Genomic DNA, 17,646 nt, shown 5'->3' with positions numbered 1-17,646 from the left:
TATACAGATTTTCATTTATGTTTAGATAGTTATTTTAAAAAAAGGCTGACTTTGTGGCAATTCAAATAATTGAAAGGTTTTACTGACCTTTTTCCCCTTTCATTTTTTCTCTTCTTTTACTTTTACTCACTATTACTTCCATTCATTGTTGTTTCCATTGCAGTGGGTACATCTGTTGTGTGTGAGCAGGACATTATGGAAACATATGGAAAGTGACCAGCATGGGTCTATTTCACTGAACTTTAAACGAAATCCTCACACCTGGCTGATACCTGTCTTCCTGTGTTCACAGTACATGCCTGAGCAGTGGTGTAAGGTAGTGACGATGGCCCCACCACTATCGCGCACTTCATCTCCTCACATGAACACATAGAGACATGACACTGGTTTAACATCAACATACATATTACTCAGCAAACATAATTGCATATCTAACAATTTATCAAAAAGCAATAAATTCTTCATTTAATTAAGTAGTTTTATAGTTTGTTTATAGTTTATGGAGAAGAAGCACGTAATTTTACTATTCATTATATTTTACAAAAAAAAAAAAGAAATCATGACAGAGATGGGTTTGCCTTTCTGAGGAGATATGTTGCAAATGGCACCATTTTTTAATTGACCCACATTCTAATAAAACTAAAAAAAATGTACTTGAAAGCAGGCATATTTCTGAAGTAGCAATTACTCATAAGGGCCCACTTTCTCTCTCTCTCTATGATCATCTCTATTGATCGTGACTTTTATCATTACCAGCAAACATTAATTTGAGAAAAGTCCTACGCTGTATAAATTAATTGAAGCCTTTCTGGATATTTTAAGTGCACACCCAGTATAGCTGGCAAATAAATCAATACCATATTAATTTCACGACATGAGTCTAAATATTGTGTTATATTTTGAATATTGTAAGGGTTACTTTTTTTTGTATTAAAGGCTACATTAAAGTAAAATTATGATCGGACTGTTTGAGCTGTTTTGTTATTTGATTTTACCCACTTTGTCATATATTCACATTACTTATTATTTATCAAAAATCTCATAATGTAAATATTTTGTGAAAGCACTAATAGTCAACCCAACAATATCCTTGCAATATCAATAACAGGGCTTTTGGTTAAACATATTGTAATATGTTATGTTTTCCATATCGCCCAATCACATCCAGTAATAATTTTGTCACTTGCATTGTTAATAATTGTGGATATTTAACTCTGAATAATCATGCTGTACAAAAGTATTTATAAGCAATCATACTTTATTCTACCTATTTTTGCCATTGTAAATATCATATATATTGGATCACATCTTATTTACACCTTACTATCACTTAGTTTTTATATTTTTAATATCTTTTATTTGATATTTGCCATACATTTCTATTTTCTGATTTGTTATTTTAGTCCTTGTGCAATGCACTCTTTGTATCTGCGCTCCAACTTTGTATTACAACTACTGCACACCAATTTCCTTCTGGATAAATTGTCTTATTGTATCGTATTGCATTGTATCGTATCGTATTATATCGTATCGTATCATATCGTATCATATCATATCGTATCGTATCGTATCGTATCGTATCGCATCGTATCGTATCTTATCTTATCTTATCTTATCTTATCTATCATTCTATTATGCACAGTGAGCAGGAGCAACTGAGGTCAAATATGGGGGTGTTAGATGCCAAATTTTACTTGTTCACTCTTCCAGATTGACTGAGCTGGGAGCAGATTTAAATCTACAGACCGAACTGCCTCTCTAACCTTACAGCTATCACCTCTGTGCTTCACCTTTGAGAATAAGCCCATCCATACATACTACCATCCATATGTCCCAATAACACCACAGTTGGCAGTGAGCCTGGAAACCTACTGTACATAACAAATACAGTATATGACGACTGTTTCACACCGTTTCATCAGAAAAGCATGATAACAGCATCATAAAGCCATACGTGCTCACAAATGCAACCCCTCTTTTTAGCACTTTGCATCAGTCACATGTTAAAACTACCTAAACATGCACAAAAAAGACAACAAATCTAACTGTTTTTCCTGACCTCTAACTTGACCTCCATCCACATCTGGAAAGAAGTCTCCACTACACTATGCATTTTTAAAAAAAAGACAACCGTTTTTGGTCTGCGGTGTGACTTCAGTCAAAACTTAAGATGGCAGACACACAGAGAGACACAATTGCAGGGGTGGGAGCTGTTCTGTGTGTCTCGGGAGAAGCAATTGTACGGGTGAGTTTATGTGGAGAAAGTGTATGTGTATGCATGTGGGTGACCGGCGATGGCGGAGCCAGGCGAGGGTGTGATGTACTTTAAGAAGTTGAACGTGTTAGATAGAAAGTGACCATGTGCCATGAGTGAGAAAAATTGGCGAGAAGAAAGTAAAGAGAAGAGAAAGGTGAGGAAAAAAAGTGATATGCTGGGATTGTAAAAAAAAAAGTGCTGTGTGAGAAGAGAAATAAGTGGTGAAAGAAAAGAGGGAATAAGTTTTTTGTGTGGGATGAAGCAGAGATTTTAAGGATGAGGGGGGTAAAGGGGGGGCAAACATGCCAGAGAAGAAGAGGAGACAGAGGGAAAGAGAGGAGAAAGGAGCAGAGGAGCGAGGGCAATGAGCTGGATTGAATACCATCTGACAGGTCCAGCTGGGAGTTTGCCCACCCCGCAGCACCGCAAAACCCCTCAATATGGAGGCCAATTACTGCTGCCCGCGTGACCGTGGCATGGCAGCATCAGAGACGCAACCCTCCTCCTTGCCTCGCCTCTCCTTCCCCTTTTCCTCTGCCCCCCTCCCCACCTCCTCATTTCCTCACACTCACCCCCCCACACACACACAAAAAATAAATAAAAAACACTCCCACCATCTGTGCAGAGTGACAACAACCTCTATACCCTACCATGCACAACACAGACTGTACACTGCACACACACACGTGGGGCAAACACACACATCAAATATGACAAATCCTCACTCATGGGCTTATGTGTGCTTTTATACTCGACAGCGAGTCTGCAAGTGGTTTCATTGTGTTTGAGTGTGTGTGTGTCCAAAAAAACCCACAGTGAGGTCTAATACTTTTACACCTTCTGCGTGCTTTTTATCCCCTTGTAACACAAAGAGCCACAGAGATGGGCAGTGAGGGAGTGTATAATCTTACACACACACACACACACACACACACACACACTACCATTGTTCACATGCAGTGGAATTTCGCCCTATGCCAGCTTCATCTCTTCTCACTGAGCCGGGGCGTGGTGCTCAGGCTGGCAGGGTGACGGTGATGATGGGAGGGTGCATGCAGGGTGGGTGAGCATGATGCAGTGGCACCCGATGCCCATTGCGGTGGAGGTGACTCCCAAATTTAGCCTTGCATGCACCTAGACAAGCTTGTCTAAATGGTGGCTTTTGTTTTTGGTTGCCCTCTCTTCAACTGGTGGAAATAAGGGGGCGTGTGTGACACATAAAACATGTTGCATATACATCATAGTGCTTTCTCCTGTCACACACACACACACACACACACAAATGTGTAGATTTCGGGGAAGTACAGGCAACACATGCACCTCAGTGTTTAGAACACGCATTTATCTCCTTCAATAACAACATAAAAGTAGCAGAGGGCTTTTATTTTTGATAGATTAAAAGACATAAACTGGTGCATAAAAATTCACCAGAATGCAGGAAATTAAGTGTTTGATACTCAAAATGTTCTGCCCAAAGACCCCCCCCCCCCCCCCCCCCCCACACCCACATCTTGCAACCAAACCCACACACACACACACACACACACTGATGGGACAATGTCATCATCCTTTAATATCCAAATTGCTATTTTCAGGGTTTATTTCCGGTTCCCACCTCTGTCACTCTCCTCTCCCGCGCAACAAACCCCCTCTACGTTATGATTATGACACTGATTAGTGCCGTGAAATAGGCTATTTTTTTCCCCAGATTAATCCCGAATAATGAATCCGATAAATGTTAACCTAATCTGATAAATGGGAGTAAAACTCTCCAGATGGAGATTTGTGTGCAGTGGGCCTGGGCCTATTTCGTGTTGTGTTTTCAGTGTTTTCTTCGATTTCATCGGATCAGTTGGTCGTTTTTAAAGCAGTGAAACGGAGCTCTGTGCGGGATTATTCAATTACACTAATTGCGGGGTATTTTATAAACACTCATTCGGACAATTACGCTTGAACAGGATCCCAATTAATTGATTTTATGGACTTTAGTTACGTCAGTTAAGCCCAATTGGCCATAGATCTTCACAATGACCATTACATTACGATGATCTCCGCACAAGTGGGAGGTGAGCAAAAAAATATGAGTAAACATAATAAGGAATTAATAAAATATCTCGTTTATCCAGGCAGGTTTAACTTGGGTTAAATCACTGCAACATTCATATTCGCTTCGTCTTATTCCTGAGGTAATAATGGGAATAATAACAAAGGCGAAGATAATAATGTTTTAATTTAATTTCTTAATTAGGTTTGGGGTAAAATTAAATTTTCCAAATGAGACTGGACCCACAGGTGAGTTTAACGGGTTATTTTAAAAGTCTGCAGCAGAAGTCAATAAAAATTCCCCTTTATAACAGTAGAAATATCCGATTAGTTTCTCTGCAGTCTCGTGCAAAAGTGCGTGACCGCGGGAAAAAAGGTCCTCTTTTTGTCCAAGGCCGCGCGTGGACACTCTGCCTCCTTTAACAGCGGAGAATAATGAACAGATGCTGAGTGAATTAGGAAAGAAATACTGGGTCCCTCCCACAAGGGCCACTTTGGCAGGGGCCGCCTGGCTGCCACGTGGCGCAGCTGGCACCGGGGTTGGTGATGGTGGGCTTTACTGGTCTCTGGCTTTACTGGTGCTCAGACATTTAGCGAGTTGGCACCGCGCTCCGCCATCAAATCCTTTGCCAGCCGCCGCCCCTCCTCACTTAAAAAAAAAAAAAAAAAAAAAAAATTTAACTGAGAGGTTTAGGGCGCAAAGTCAAATCAGAAATGTGTCTCTCACCTTGTCCTCCGAGGTCTGTCCTTCACACGGGACTGGGATGTGGACTAATCATGAAGCAGAGGGATGCTGGGAGAAAAAAAGAGCACTTCCAGCATGGAAAAAATGGTATGGGGACCTACTCTTACCCTATACAATACACCACAAGGTTTAAATTTTCAAATGACTGCACTCAAACACTCATACAAGTGGATTTTTCGTTTGCATTTATTAATCAAACTATGATGTCATTTTAAAGAAAGTTAAAAAAAAATCCATCTGTGAAAGAAATGCAAACCTCAGTTAATTTTTAATACTTAAATCGTAGTAAACAAAAGTGTTTACATACTGTTTTATACATAGGTCTTGGTTTCAGTGGACATGAAGGGGACATGTCCCCCTCAGTATTTAGAAATTGTGCATTTGTCTGACCCAATAAAAACATGAAAGTAGCAGAGGACTTTTACTTTGACAAGATTTAAGCTATTTACACCATAATGCAGAAAATGCACAGATTGGTGCTTAAAATTCACTGGAAAGCAACAAATTAAGTGCTCAAAATTTATTATTTCTGCATTTGTCTCTTTTAAGGTTAAAACAAAACCTACACCTATCTATGCCCCCAATAACCAAAATGGTACGTCACCTTTAAAAAAATGGAAATCCTATACGTAGTTTGTAGTATAAAGACATCTTTAACTGTCCCTAAATTATTATTGTTTGTTAAATTGGATAATAGTATATTCACAATACAACTTTTTAAAGGGAAGACTCCTATTTTACCTTTTTTTTTATTATACTCACCTTTAAAAAAAACTGTTGAAGGATTTATTGTTCATGATAAAAAAAAAACATATTTGAAAAAAATGTAAGGTGACAAAATATATAATCTCTTGATATATTAAAACAGCATCTTTCTGTCCTTGTTTATCATCAGATTTGCAGCCTTTCCAATTCTTACATCAGGCTTTCAAATTTGTTTATTTCTCTGTTTGTTTATTATTGGTGTTGGTAGTAACCATTTGGACTGTGTGTATAATCCACGGTGCGAGGTGTGTATGAGTGTGTGTGTCCATGATGCCATCGCTGGGCTTCTTCATTTCAAACCAACGGGCCATTGATTCACCTGATTTTGCACCTGCCCAACTCTCTCACTGATGTGGTGAGTCAGATGGGCCTTTTAGGCAACCATGAAATCAAATTAAGAATGTTTTTTTTAAAAAAAATGTTATGGCTGTAATAAAAAGAGATTTTTTTGCAGTGTGACTCCATGCCATGCAGAATCTGCTTACATCTCCTCTGTTCCTTTTTGCCGGGGTCGGTGCTGGATGGTACAGTTTCCACCCTGCAGTGCCCGCTGCTGATTTCCCCTGGACGTCCGCAGCAACATATGGGACCCAGGGCAACGGTCCAAAGATGGAGCCTGCTCCCACTATTGATCTGAGAAATCACCAGTGATGTGACCTAGCCTCTATAAACTCAAAGTGTCAAATATTCAATTTAAATATGGGTTGTGTCAAATGAACATCCATTGCAATTTTGAACAACTTGTATTTCATATTTTCCAAACTGCCAGGGAAATAGTTTTTGCTTACAGGCCTTTATTTTTAAATATAAGAAGAAATGTCATGAGAGAAAATATGGGGTTTATTAAGCATTCACTTATTTATTTTTATGAATTAATATGTGACTTGTTGACAAGATGATTGTTTTATTTTCACTCACCTGGATTGTCTGGCAGGTGCTTTGTTTGGATCAAATCATGCTGATGTGTAAGCCCGCATCCACGGTCACTGCTGAGCATTTACATCTAAAAATGCACTTTGTGTGTGCGGTGTGTGATGTGTCTGTATATTTTCCCTCTTGCTCTGTGTAGCTGAGGCCTTTTGCTCTCATTCTAAGTCTTTATCACACTGCTGAATGTACGGCTGAAAGTTAAGAAAACAAAATGAAAAATGTTTCATTGCTTTTAACCAGCAGTCTCTAAGAGAACTGACTGCAAGTGAAAACCACATGATGTGCTGATCAGCTGCTACATTCAGTGTTTTTGTCAAATGTATCAGTGGGTTAAATTAAATGCTTTCTGTTAAAATAAGGAAAATAGTCATACTGTCTCTATTACCTTGCGGCAGGCCATTGAACAGGTCTGGAAATATTATACATGAACATAGTTTGTTATAATACATGTGTATTTATTTTCATAGTTGCTTGTTGTGCATTACCAACACTTTTGCAAATCCATCTGAATGATATGCACAGCATTTCAGTCCCACTAATTCAATAATTTCAGGTGATATTAAAGGAAACATATCTTTTGCATGAGGCAGGATAAATCCTTATGAATGGTTCGTCTAATTAAGGCCACATCAAAGTTCAGCGCTGCATGAATTTCCAAGTTAAAGTGTTAGAATAAAACATAAAGTGGCCTAAAAATAGTCAGATTCTTTGATAAGAGAGCATTACTACCACTTTTTTATGTGCCACTCCGCTAATTCTGTCAATTCCTTTTACATGATTTTGTATCTTAGCCGCTCAAAATCAAGTGTTTACTTGGATTATTTGATAACAGTCTATTGTCAAATATAACTTCAGTTTTGAATGGATGTTAATTGGACAATATGCAATATCTCATGTTTTGCGTCGTTCCTCATATATTTTAAACACTACAAGCCAAGACACCTAATCACACCCAAAATCAGTTTTCAAAATCATATAGTGTTGTGTGCAATGTGCCTCCACCTGTTATCCATGATCATGCACAAAATTTTGTTTCCATATATTTAAACTAAGCCAATTAATTCTTAATTTGTAAAGCTAAAATTGAGGTGAATCTCAGAATTTTACATTTGTGCATTATTTGGTATTTAAGATTGAATTAAAAGATCTTGTATCTTGTCATAATACCAAGCCAAGCATATTTTGTTATATATATTCATAGATTCATTCATTCATAGTCATATCATTACTAAAGCCTGCATAATATTGACAGCTAAACCATTTAAAAAGTGATTTTAGTGTCTGTTTTATAAGAAAAAAAACTCAAAATATTTTTAAAAGCCTATTGATTCAAAATAACAACACAATAATTTGAAAAAATAAAATCATTGATTACAATATTTCAGACAAATTTTTGGGTGTATGTTTTTTTCAGCCTAGCCTATATATATATGTTTTATTTTTATTTTTTTTTTCAACTAAGATTTATTGAATAAAAACGCCAGAGCCACCGCCTCAGGCCTCCATGTCCACACACTCATGATGTTCAGAAGAAGAGCTGTTTGATCATGTCAGACAGTTATAAAACATTTTTTTTTATTTCTGTTGTTTGTGTCATAACATGTTTAGGCCTATACATCTTTTATGTCAATTGCACTCATTCTGCATACAGGATATTACTGGACACACTTTGATAGGATGTACAACAGTATAGGGATGACATCAGTAGAATACAGAAGGTAATCAGAGGACTCTTTGCGCCGCTTCCATCTCTCATCCTTCCAGAAGCTTCTCTCGTTTCCCAAACAATATTACACGTTAGGATTGTCATTATAAGGTCAGTGATTGTAAGGGACTCAGTTGTGGAAAAAAGCATTGAGATCCTCATACGGTGGCGCTCTGTCGTGGTGCAAGTGCACGTCGTGGAAAGGTGGAATGTTTTCCGAGTGCGCACCGCCACTGCGCGCTCCCGAGGGCCCAAAAGGTATGCTGTGGCTGGCCCGAGACGTTGTCAGTCCAGAGTAATGCATAGAGTAATGATAGTTCCTGTCTGTCTCTGAGGTCTCCTGCTGTCTCCCGGACAGCCCGCCATTCAGGCAGACGGGCGGGCTGTGCGCGGCCTCGTAGTCCGGGCTGCTATAGTCTGGAGACGTCCCGCCAGGCTGGTACACAGCTTCATATCCAGAACCGTAGGAGTGGCCCCGCAGGTTAAGCGCGCCGCTACCGGGCTGGTAGTGCGGGCTGGAGATGCGAGAGCAGCGGTAGGAGTAGGGGTGGACGGAGAAAGGAGAGTTGGGCATGTGGAAGCGGGCTCCATCTGAGCACGGTTCAGTTAGGAAGTTCCTGGTGTTGAGCTGCAGACAGCCTGCCACCAGGTTTGTAGTGGGCTGGGACAGGCCTTTACACAACATCTGCACGTAGGTCACCACATCTGGCCGTTTCCCGTTGCGTAAAATCTCCCCAAGGGCTAGTATATAATTCTTGGCCAGCCTCAGAGTCTCTATCTTGGAGAGTTTTTGCGTTTTGGAGTAGCACGGCACCACTTTGCGCAGATTGTCCAGCGCGGAATTCAAGTCGTGCATACGCGTGCGCTCTCGCGCGTTCGCTTTCATCCGACGCACCTTGGAGCGCTCCACGCGCGCCGCCGTCATCTTGCGCTTCTTTGGGCCGCGCTTCTTGGGTTTGTCACCGCTGTTCTCGTCGTCGCATTCCTCTTCCTCGGCCTCATCATCCTCATCGTCATCGCCGGCCATCTCGGACTCAGCTCGACTGCTGCCTTCCAGCGGCTCGTCCAGGTCGTCCTCTCCGAGGTGACAGGGCTCGTGCTCTTCGACCTTGTCCTTGCAGTCGTCGTTCTCGGTGTCCTCCACCCAGTCAGCCGCGAGCCTCTGGACGTCCGGCAGGACCTCACTGAACAGGCGGCTCAACATCGTGGCAAGCAACCTGCAAGGGACACAGTGGACACTAAATCTGGACTGTTTTGCACCCTGTTGATAATGATGCACCCATAGGTGTGCTGTCAAAACAAGAGAACCTTTTTTCAGTGAGCTCACACAAGACCGTTCACTGAAGTGAGTGAATACTGGTGAAGTGGGTCACTTCCTGATAATTTACCTTCTGCTCATTTTTATTCTAATTTAAATGTCGTTCATAGAATTATATTCTAAACAGCTTAAAATGTCTAATATAATGAAACTATAGAAGAAAAAAGAAAGAAAGAAACACAAAAAATACATTTTTAATAACCTTATCATTTATCTCAGAATGCCATGTCATTTTGCTTTCAATGTAAGTTTGTTTAATATGGTGTCTGGAAGTGATGTTATAGCCACACAACCTTTTTTTAAAATCACATACTTTCTCATGATGGACACAGTGTCGATTTTTAGTAATTGAAGTATTTACAGGTAAAGATAAAAACGATAAATGTTAACAGTCCCACTTTACCCACTGTCCCACAGTACCACCATACATCCACTACCCAAGGTAAAATACACTGCAAGTATCCGTAAATGTTCATACACAAAAGAAACGGTCTGTGCTTTGTAATTGCAGTTTTCATGTTAATTTTGACATAATTCTATTTAATATCCTCTGAGAAAATGGGGCCTTCGATCTTTTCCCCACCGTTTTATTTATAATAAAGACTCTAGAAAGATGGAATAGCCTTTAATATTTTATATGTATAATCGATTATTTTAGTGGCATTAAGCAACAGCGTGGGCCAACCCTCGGCCTCCATGCTGCCTCGGTGTGAGCCCTCCAGCAGCCCGGCACAGGGAGCGGCGCTGGCCTGCTCCAGCTGGGACCTCAGGGACGCATTTAGGGTGCGGGTCCCTCCTCCGTCCTATAAATTACCAACCTGGAGGGATTCCAGCACAGCCGGGCCACACCAGATCACAGACAGCATTTTTATGTATCTGAATTAACAGGTTTTATACAAAATGACTTCATGCAAAAGAATGCACAAGATAAGATTTATGAGGTTGAAAAAAATAAACATAATTCTGTATGAATCATAGCAGATATTTCAGGAAGAGTAATAATAACATCGATGTTGAAATAGGAGTAGAGAATGCAGGTTCACGAAGCGCAATTTGGGCATTATTTGAGACCATGCAGGCCCCAGAAAAATATTTTGCTTTGCTGAACTTTAGACCGCCTATGCATGATAAAAGGCGATGGGGTGATCTTAAGATAATAATCTGGACTGTTTTTCTTTTTATTTAATTGATGCGTTTTCCCCCCATAATCAAAAAAGCAGCTGTCATTTTAATCAAGGCTGCATTTAATATGTCAAAAGACGAGGTTTAAATGTGATATTTGATCATCATAATTCTTTTAAAAGCTCACTTCATAGATGCATATTCATGATATCACGCTGACCAATAAATTACTCTAGGCAAGTTATTTATTAAAGCAAAGTTTAATAAAAAGCTGCAATTTCCCGAAATCTTCACGGATTCTGAGCTCAGCTGTGCGCGTGGAGTCCAAGGACGCTTATTTCCCCCCCTTAATCTTGTAAGCACAATGTAATTAATGCCAACCAATACCTTGTCAATTAGCCTGTGTATCTCTGTGGAGAATTCTACCCCCACAGTGCTCTGACGCGCGTCTTGCGGGAACACACACACACACACACACACACACACACACACACACACCGTAAGGTTTCTTTTATTCTTTGATAATGAAATATAATAAAACACACTCTGGTGCGCATTTTCTAACGTAATCAGCGCAAATTATGAATAAAAAAGTGCAAGAACGGCCTATAGCTACGGAATCAATATGGATTTGCTGATTTCTATATTTTAAACATAATCTATCAAAAATAAAGATCAATATCTTCGATAAGAGCGGCGATAAAGAGCCCGAAGAAGAGATTAAAAGCCTCTTGATCACGTCGCATGCGTGAAAAAGACGCGAGAAAATATTATAGATAAACGCTCTTCATCCCTCACAAGACATTAACACACAAAGACAAAATCAAAATCTTGATCTGATGGCTTCATATTTGATTAGAAACGTGCAACCTACCTCCGTGCTGGAGCTCAGTGACGGGGCAAAGCGGGTTTGTTTACACCATCTCTCTCCGGGTGGGCATCACATCCACACGCCCTGCACGGATGCTTGTGCAGGCGACGCGCTGTGTTCTTGCTCTCACACCTCTCTCTCCTCTCTCCTGCTCTGTCTGTCTGCTGCTGCTGCTATCCCCAGCCCAAACGCGTGGAGGGATCCGTGTGGCACCTCAGAGGCAGGACTGGGTGGGTTACATACCAGCTCTGATGCCAGGCCCATATGGCTGGCACGTCATTGGCAAGAGCCATCACATGAGAGCCGGTGATTGACATGCGGCCGCATTCACAGAGACTGGCTTCCCCTGGGGGAGAGGGACTCGCCATCTGTCACAGAGCTGAAAGAGAAAATGGAATAAGGAGTGAATGGCACAAAAAACGCACTGGATTCAAACAGCTTCTGTTAGCCTCAATTTGGGGGAAAAAGGGGTTAATCTCATATATATGGTTTAGAAAAACGAGAAATAATTATAGCAGTCCTATTATGACCAATTTTAGAATGATATCATTCAAATAATTTTGGATTGTTAAAAGATTACTAATGATTTTGTTGGATGACGACAAATAATCCACATGAGCTCTATGGGGATATTGTATATTTTAATAACACAATTAGAAAAATTACACCTAATAGACAACATAAGACAGAAAACTGCCTTCACTCACAAAGGCCTGCGATAAATAAGGGACCCGCCATAAAGATCAGAGTCAGGGTGCAATTGCCTAAACGAGTCAATTGAACTGAGCCAAGCAGAGCGTCTTGGTTTGGGTTGCCAGGCTTGGCACAGGTGCCGGTGGGCGGGCTGGTGCCAAAGGTGGCAGAGGCACAGATTGCGCAGAGGGGCCAGAAGATGGGGCAGGACAAGAGAGAGAGGGAGAAACTAAGAATGAAAAAAAAAAGAATACAGAAAAGGGTAGGCTTATCATCACCATAATGTTGGTGCAGTATGTTTTTTTTTTGGCTCCCTAGGATTTGCAGTAAAACAACCAAAATGTTATAAGTTCAAAGTATCAAAATTGAACACAAGTTTCCCAGTGACATAATGATTAAACCTAATTATGATGATTTTGTTTAGTCATTTTGAGGTTTTCTTTATCATATTGTATGTTACAAACCATGATGTAGTTTCTCCCACAGCAAAGTGACAATAACACTAATTATTCTGTATTATTAACACCGGCATGAATGACAAAAACTATGTTTCAAAATCAGAACCTAGATGACAGTTTGGATTATTGTATTGTTTTACTCAGATTGGATTTGAGTGGTTTCATTTAAAGAGGAACATGTTGATGTTAAAATGACATTTGAGGTGAAAATCAAGTGTGAAATTTACATGTGTCATTACCATATGTCATAAGGGTTCAGTATTGGGTTTCAAAAGTATCCTTGATATAATAATGTGCTCTATACATCATCAGTGAATTGTAGGGTTGAGCTCACACAGAAGCAGGGACCTTCAGTTTGTGTGCATTGTTAAACTAAGTGTGGGTGACACCTTGTGGTAATTAACGGTTAGTGCATCTATGGGGGGAAAAATGATTAAGAGTGATGTCATTAAGTTTGCTGAAGTCCATATGCAGGAGTGAGCAGCATGGATTAAGCTGCCCAGCAGTGCATACAGTATGTGAAATTAACACACTTTTTTTAAGATGCAACATTAAAGCAATGTAAATATTAATGCAATATTAATTGTAATAACTCTGAAAAGGGCCATTCTGTCTACCCTGATCTCCTCTTGATGCCATGTTGTTTTTTTTACTTTGTTTGATTACTTCTTCAGTCGTGTTTAGTGTGTTATTTTGTTACTAAGATCTCTCATTTCAGACCACTTCACTTTGTGCCCTTGTGTTTTGTTTGTCTGCCCGTCCTGATTAGTTTCACCTGCCCTAACTAGTCCTGAAGTCAACACACCTGTTCCCACTTCCCTAATTAGTGTTTTCTCACTTCTGTGAAGTCCCTTTGTTCTTCGTCTCTTCATCTTTGGTTTTGAGTTCTGTTGCCTCTTTCTCTGTCTGCCTGTTTTCACATGCCTGATTTTTTTTCACTTAAACTTTTAAAATTTGTCCTGCTGCAGCTCATCTGTTGTCTTCATGTGAGACCAGTCCTGTTCTCCATGACTTGACACATGCATGAAGGACTTCTACTTGTAGCAGAGTATTTCTCTGTTAATACTCTTTTTACTTAAAAGGGAGCACCTCTTAAATGAAAAATTCCATTGTGTCATGTCCATGACCTAGGAGAAGTTTAATCAATATTAGTGAACATGAGTTACTCACTCAAAGCCAGAAACCAGGGAAGTAAGTCTCAAACTAGTAATGTTACAGGGCAGTATTTTCCAAACCTCTCCTCATACCACTTGCATGTTTTTCAACTCGTTCTCTACTCCAACACAGCTGATTCAAATGCTTGTTATGAACTCCTGAAGCTGCTTGATGACAAGCTGATCATTTGATTCAGCTGTGTCGCAGCAGGGAGAGATCTTAAACACGCAGGGCAAGAAGAAAGGTTTAAGAAACTCAGTCATCAGGTTTTAAGTCTGGAACTGCCCCAAAAAATGAATTGGAGCTTGATTTTATAGACCCTTTTTTATACCCAAAACAGCGTCACTATATTGTACTACTGAAACAGAAAATGTACTCAGAACATTCACCTGGTTGCTGTCAGTGTTGTCTAGAACTTATTTCTTTATTATAGAGGACTGATTTCCCAGGGCCACAATGGGAGGGGGGCTCTCGAAAGGCCTGGGAAGAAAGGTTTGGTTTTGGTTGCAATTTTTTGTTTCAAACTAATTAATGCCATAACTAATCATAATTGGCTGAATAAACCAATTTGAACTTTTTACATATAAGTAATGGAAGCTTCCTGAGCCCCCCCTAACTCCTTAAAATTTGCAAAATAGTCAAGTCCACCCAACGCGATTTGTCTCTAAACATAGCTAAAGTGAGTAAGTGACTGCTTATGCTGCTGGAGCACCAATCTAGACAATCATGTTCCTCCCTAAGTGAAATTTCAGTTCCACAAAGGAAAAGAAAGAATGAAAGGGGATGAAAGCAAACTAACTTTGTGGGAGGGAAAAAAAGTTAAGAGATTGGGAGGTGGGGGGCCCACAGAGACTACATGTTAATGGGGCCCAGAATGTGGTGCAACAACCCTGTTTCTGACATTATAAATTTGAGTTTTAGCCCTCTGGTTTTTGGATTTAGTGGAGAGTTATTCATGTTTATACATAATTGGACTGTCTTAGACAATGACAATAACATGTTTTATTGTTTTGACTTTCCAAAATGGTTGTAGCTCCCCTTTAAGTAAAATATCTCAATACTTTTTCCACCACTGTTTACAGAAGTCGTAGGGGCCTGTTGTAAGTCGGTTGGCACCTCCCAGTGGTGAAATGAAAAAAGACACCATGGCAGAGAACACTGCTCACCACATGACTGATAGTGACACTGATGGATTAAATTTTATCTATTGATGCGATAATACTGTAATGCTATAGATTATTTCTCTGCAGATCTTAACATTCTAATGCTGTTTGAGTGATCGATTGTAACATGGTACATTGTGTGTTTAAATATATGTAAACCTCTTTTTTTCATTCACCCTTCACATCATACCTTGGTTCATTTGAGACACAGTGTACCAAATGCTTATGAATTTGTTTTTTTCAAGGACAACAGTTGAACTTAAAGTGAACTGAGCCACAGACAGGAAGTTTTCCTTTTTCTGAGGTGGAAGTTTTACTTTTCATTTGAAGACCTCCCACAGCAGGTCTGAGTTTGCTGTCAGCAGCAGCTCTCCTGGGAGTTGGCAGACATCCAGAGCCTTTTTCAAGTTCACTTCAGTACAGGGTGAACCTGTGGGCGGCTCAAAACATGGGACCCACCGGTTACTGGATGGTGTGCTGCCTCTCCAACCTGACTGCATAACAGCTAAACGGAAGTATTTACCAAGCCACAAGGACAATAAACAATTTGTGCTTCCTTGCCTGTCATTCTGTTTCCCTTCCTTACCTTTCTTCACCCTTGCACCACTTACTCCTCTCTCTATCCTCCTCCAAAATAAATGTACAACACTATGAAGCAGTCATTTGTGTGTACACATGGTCAGGAACCTCCATCATATTTATCTGCTATTACACTGACATTAATTAAAAAGCAGATATAATTTGATAACCTATATCAGAGCAGTACATCACTGGTAACCTACCTACATGCAGCAACCGTCATCTCTTCCTCTCTCTTTTTTTGTTATACATTTGCATATGAATTTGTGCACTCTTACCTCAACTGCCTCTCCTGAACTTAAGCACTCACAATCACCAACACATGCACACAGGCTACGCTTACTGACTGCCAACACTGAGGAGAAACTGTTGCCATGGCAATGAATTTCCCAACTGACTACCTCTTATATATTTACAGTACATAGATAAGATTAGCCTTTATTGTCTCCCTTAGGAGAATTTGTCTTGGGCATTTAAGAGAACACAGGTAACATGACAGCACAGAGCCTTTTTACATACACACAATATACCCTTACACAACTGACATTCAGTATCACACACTCTGATCCATAAACAACAGGACAATCACATCAATAATATTTCATCACTGACCTTCACTTAGATGTTGCACATTCATACCAATAAAAAGCCATAGCGTTAATACACAGTCACACCTACACACACAGTGTACATTACATTGACTTAAATTAATTTCCAGAGACAAACCATAAAACCCTGTTTCCACTTAGTTCTCCATGATCTCCAATGTGTTTATGAAATTCCACCTGCCGTGTTTTAGTCCAGAATTTGCCATGAATATGTCAAAAAACAACAACTTTTGCAGCAGATTATGGACAGACTGTATGTTCGACAGTATATATCTTTCTAACTTTAATAGTGTGCCATACAGAATGCAACATACAGAGTGCATGCCTTATGGTTCATATGTCTTTTAACAAAATAATTCACAAAAGTGGCCACACACCTGGCAGGCCAACCTCCTTACTTATTTGTCATGCATTATTGGTCTTGTTTTTGTCTCCATAATGCGTCATGTCCATATTACATAAGACCAGATGGTGAAAAACAGACAAAATCAAGGTTGTGTTTCTATCCACTTGTAAAAAGCTACTTTTCATTTCATTGAACACAAGGGGCATACTATGCATACTAAACTGAATTTCAGCCTTGAGAACAAGGCCTAACCCTAAACCCCATAACCTGACCACCCCCCAACCCTAATCCAAGTCTTAAACCTAATGATTAAATGACTTGTGTTATGGGGACTTGTGCATTTTGTTGCCAAAAGGAAGGTGAGTCCCCACAATGTGAGTTTGTAAACAGATACAAGTCCCCACAACAACAGTAAAGCACACACACACACACACACACACACACATTTTGCAGCTTGATTGATAGTGGAATCAAGAAAAACTTGTACCTGTATCTGCCCTTCTGAATCACAGGTGGTTTTGAGGCCCTGCTTCCTCACTGTCTCCTATGTCCTTGAGATATATCCTTGAGCCTTTCTGTGATTTGAGTTTAATGGACAGGTCACCAAACTATGTTGTGATGCCATAATGAAGAATAGATTCAATGGCTGACCTGTAGAACAAAAATGTTCATATTCACTCCTAGGACCCTGAGCCTTTGCAGAAAATGCAGATGCCGAATGATTAGTAAACAAACATACTCCACTTGATGAGCCCATGGAGACACATCGTGGCTAACCCTAACCCTAAACAAAATATATTAAGTCAGTCTAATTAAATCAAATAAGACCAAATCTGAAAACATTTAAAAAAAAAATACATACAGGTGTGGCAGTCATTGGTGTAAGTA

General features: G+C 39.9%; 1 protein-coding gene across 1 annotated transcript; it reads right to left on the bottom strand.

Annotated features, from left to right (window-relative positions):
* Positions 1-8,327: 8,327 nt before the first annotated feature.
* On the bottom strand, positions 8,328-12,159 carry LOC121958968 (neurogenic differentiation factor 2-like). The gene is made up of 2 exons (XM_042508154.1): positions 11,760-12,159; positions 8,328-9,662 (listed from the first exon to the last, which is right to left on the bottom strand). Exon 2 carries the CDS (start codon positions 9,647-9,649, stop codon positions 8,576-8,578), a length of 1,074 nt encoding a protein of 357 aa, XP_042364088.1. The 5' UTR covers positions 9,650-9,662; positions 11,760-12,159; the 3' UTR covers positions 8,328-8,575.
* Between the last annotated feature and the right edge of the window lie 5,487 nt (positions 12,160-17,646).

This window comes from Plectropomus leopardus, chromosome 19 (assembly GCF_008729295.1).
Source record: "Plectropomus leopardus isolate mb chromosome 19, YSFRI_Pleo_2.0, whole genome shotgun sequence".
Classification (NCBI taxonomy): domain Eukaryota; kingdom Metazoa; phylum Chordata; class Actinopteri; order Perciformes; family Serranidae; genus Plectropomus; species Plectropomus leopardus.
Note: the sequence above shows the minus strand (reverse complement) of the source record. Positions and strands in the feature narration are given on the sequence as shown.